Genomic DNA, 3,908 nt, shown 5'->3' with positions numbered 1-3,908 from the left:
GGGGGGGGGGTCCTTTAGCACCATCCAACTTGAGTTGGCAAACAGAAGGCACATCAACCACCAGTGTCAGTCTCTGTAACCATGGAGGACATTACTAATCAATCAGGGTGAGAATATAGCCTTTTTTTTTTTTTAAGTCAGGGTCTTACTATGTTGCCCAGGCTAGAATGCAGTGACTATTCACTAGCACAATCCCACTACTGATCAGCAGGTCAGGAGCTCACCATATTGATACCAAACTTAGTGCAGACACCCAATCAGCATAGCACACTACAGCCCAGAACTCCTGGACTCAAGCAATCCTCCTCTCCTGTCTCAGCCTCCCAAGTAGCCGGGACTACAGGCACATACCACCACATCCGGCGGTATAGCCTTTTAACACTGGATTCTAGGCAGTCTTTACCAAGATAAACCTATTTGCCACCCAAAATCGATTCTAGCTTCCACTTGCTACACAAGGCTCACCACAGGCTGGCATTGAGATGAAGTTGCACAGTGAACGAGTAAGATACTCCCTGGTGGCGCCCTTCATGCCATGCCTGTGCTCCCCAACCCCACTGCCCAGTACCCACCTGCCTCTGGCTCTCCCTACCTGCTGCTTCCACTCGGGGCTAATGCTCCGGCAGTACTTCCACACCATGTTCTTCAAGCACAACTCACGTAGGAGCTCCGAGGCCTGGGGGGACGAGGGAGATTAAAGCACCTAGGCAGCCTAGCCCCTTCCCTCTGAAGATATCGTAATATACACCCACCCCTGGGCCTCTGGATAACACCTTCCAGAGGACTACACTTCCATTCCTAATTTGTTGCTCTCAAGAGCACTCATTCTTCATGGCAGCCCAGTTCCACCATCCCCTGACACATCCCTGCACTGTGCTTCTTGCCACCTGACAATCAGACCCCTTTGTTGAGGGCTTTGATGGTCCCTAATGGAGGAGGGGAAGGTCCACACACCTCACGCAAGGCAGGAGGGGGTGTGGGCCAGGAGGAGTCCAGGATATTTCGGGGCAGCTGCTGCCGCAAGTTAAGCAAAAAAGAGGTGCGCACGTGGTCCAGGAAGAAAGCGTTTTCAGGGCAATGAGGGGCATGGCGCAGGATGAAGCCACGGATGAGCCTGGGGATGGGACAGGGTTGGATGAAAAGCCTGGCCACGAACGCCCCCCACAGACCCTGTTCTGCAGTCCCCTCAGGGTGCCTGAACACTCACCGCCGGATGGTCTGGGCCGCCCACTTCCTCTTGGCTGCCCTCCTCCGGCCCAGTGTTCCCCGCCACCACGACTGAATACAGATGGCTGTGGAGATCACAGATGTCTGAGCTCTATCTCCTCACCACAGTGGCCTACTTGAGCTCCAGACCCCGCTCCCCTCCTGAAGTCCCATGAGCCCCCGAACCTGATTGCTTCACCCGGAGGAATTTCTGCCGCCAGTGAAAGCCCCTCCAGGCAGCTTGGATCTTTGTTGCTGTGGTTGGGAAGAAAGTCATTGGCCAGAGCTCAGGAAGCCAGCTGGAAGCCTGGCATTCCCCGAGCTCAGTGACTGGCATGAGTGAGGGAGTGTCTGAGTAAGCTATCCAGTGAGAGGATGAATGAGTTGAAGGACAGTAAATGGAAGAGAGCAAATGAATATGGAAATATGTCTGGAGTTTGTATCTAGCAGGCAGGCAGGATGACGAGTGTGGGGCTCGGGCTAGAGCTGGTAAGGAGAAAGGGAGCTGAATGTAGGCTGGCAGACTTCTGGGAGAAGGGTTCCAAAGCAGTGACTTCTTCCCTTCTTCCCACAGTGGACCCCCAACGGGACAGCAAGGGTATATGTCTCTCACCTAAACTCTGCCGCCGGACCTCCAGGGCATCCTCTGTGGCAAACAGGGTCTTAGGGAAGCGGATGAAGATCTTGGTCCTGAGAGGGCAGCAGCGATCAGCCCTGGATTGCCTGCCCCCCACCCCAGACACTAGGCATGGGCAACACTTACCTGCCCATCTTGTACTCTTCTGGTTTGTAGCCTAGGTGTCTGACCAGCACAGCCACCCCATCCTGGGGCCGACCTGCCCATGTGGGCCATGTCTCTGGGCACAGTGACTTGTATCTGGGGACAGGAGGAGCAGGAATGGACCCAGTTCCCACTTCAGTCAGCACCCTTCTCTGGGGGCCTGATCAGCTTTCCCTGGGCACCTGCTGGGTGTACCCATTGACTTGCACATGGTTTACAGAAAGCCCGGAAGGTTGCTCTGTCACTGACCCCATTTTAAAGATGAGGTCTGGCTGGGTGTGGTAGCTCAAGCCTGTAATCCTAGCACCCTGGGAGGCCAAGGCAGGAGGATTCCTTGAGCTAAGGAGTTTGAGACCAGCCTGAGCAAGAGCAAGACCCTATCTCTACGAAAAATAGAGGTTTTACTGTTAAACATGGTTTATAGAAAGCCCGGAAGGTTGCTCTGTCACTGACCCCATTTTAAAGATGAGGTCTGGCTGGGTGTGGTAGCTCATGCCTGTAATCCTAGCACTCTGGGAGATAGAGGCGGGATGGTTCCTTTAGCTCAGGGGCTTTGGACGTGCCTGAGCCAGAGCGAGACCCCTGTCTATTAAAAACAGAAAAATTAGCTGGGCGGGTGGTGGGCACCTATAGTCCCAGCTACTTGGGAGGCTGAGGCAAGAGAATCACTTCAGCCCAAGAGTTTGAGGTTGTTGTGAGCTGTGATACCACAGGACTCTACTAAGTCTCACAAAGTGAGAAAACAAAAGAAAAAAAAAATAGAAAACTTAGCTGGGCATTGTAGTAGGCACCTGTAGTCCCAGCTATATGGAGGCTGAGGCAGGAGAATTACTTGAATTTAGGAATTTAAGGTCATTGTGAACTAGGCTGATTCCACAGCACTCTAGCCTGGCAACAGAGTAAAACTGTGTCCAAAAAAAAAAAGATGGACTTCATACCCTAATTAACTCCCCAGACCCACAAAACTGCCCTGTCTTCTCTAAGCTCTTTGGAATCCCCTGGCCTCCTTCTAGGCATGGTACCTCCTGCTCTGCGGACAGGCAAGTGGATGCTCTAGCAAGGCAGAGCTGTGGTTCTTTCTACCAAGCTTGGCACCAAGGGGCCCCTAATATAGTTTGCACAGCGGCTCAGAGCCTTGGAGACTTCAATTTCTGAGGCTAAGAGCTGGGTTTGGTGGTGCTTGCCTGTAGTCCCAGCTACTTGAGAGGCTGAGGTAGTCGGATCATTCCCCAGGAGTTTCTAGACTAGCATGAACACCACAAAGAGGTCTAGTCTCAATACTCAATAATAATAATAAAATTTTAAAAAATTAAAATGCGGCAGAGAATCATTGTCCTCTCTCATGCGCCTTCCCTGACGGGGTGATGGCCATCCTACCTTTGCAGGAAAGCTTCGTATTTGCGGCGATAGGCAAACCCGGCTCTGCGCACGCGCAGGTTCTCCATCAGCCCCAGGTACTTCACCTGGTGCCGGATCAGCACCTCATCAAAGCGGCCTGGGGGAGGGTAACGGGCGGTCAGCAGGCTTGACTGACAGCTGGCCCTGCCCCCAAGCCCCATGGGCGGGAGGGGCTACCAGGTTGTTTGGAGTCATTAGGCTTGATACAGCGGACATAGGCGGGCTCCTTAGACTTCAGGATCTCCACCAGCTGCAGGAGACTCATCTTGAACTGAGTGGCCACCTGGCAAGCCAAGGGACAATGTTAGGTTTGCCGAAGCAGGGCTGAAGCCGCAGACCCCTGCACCCACGCTTCGCTCTCACCTTCCGCAACTCTTGGTATGTCAGCAGCCCCAGGCCTCTGCTGGGCCCTAACTTCCTCCCATACTCCACCCTCACAACGGAGGAGGGGCAGACTCCGCCCCATATCCTCCGGCTTGGGAACCTCACTCGCTCCCGGTAAGAATGCAGGTGTGTGTGTGTG

General features: G+C 53.6%; 1 protein-coding gene across 4 annotated transcripts in view; it reads right to left on the bottom strand.

The window, feature by feature from the left end:
- Positions 1–3,908, bottom strand: part of MYO1C (myosin IC) — a 24,680-nt gene that overhangs the window by 4,227 nt on the left and 16,545 nt on the right. For all 4 annotated transcript variants that reach the window (XM_003799099.3, XM_023518691.1, XM_023518692.1 and 1 more), the window contains exons 18-25: positions 3,563–3,668; positions 3,365–3,482; positions 1,970–2,083; positions 1,820–1,896; positions 1,393–1,461; positions 1,208–1,292; positions 955–1,114; positions 593–676 (exon numbers count right to left, since the gene is read on the bottom strand). In XM_003799099.3, coding sequence (XP_003799147.1) covers positions 593–676; positions 955–1,114; positions 1,208–1,292; positions 1,393–1,461; positions 1,820–1,896; positions 1,970–2,083; positions 3,365–3,482; positions 3,563–3,668 — 813 coding nt within the window. The remainder of the gene's footprint in view (positions 1–592; positions 677–954; positions 1,115–1,207; positions 1,293–1,392; positions 1,462–1,819; positions 1,897–1,969; positions 2,084–3,364; positions 3,483–3,562; positions 3,669–3,908) is intronic.

Source organism: Otolemur garnettii, unplaced genomic scaffold, assembly GCF_000181295.1.
Source record: "Otolemur garnettii isolate 467f Iridium unplaced genomic scaffold, OtoGar3 scaffold00145, whole genome shotgun sequence".
Classification (NCBI taxonomy): Eukaryota; Metazoa; Chordata; class Mammalia; order Primates; family Galagidae; genus Otolemur; species Otolemur garnettii.
Note: the sequence above shows the minus strand (reverse complement) of the source record. Positions and strands in the feature narration are given on the sequence as shown.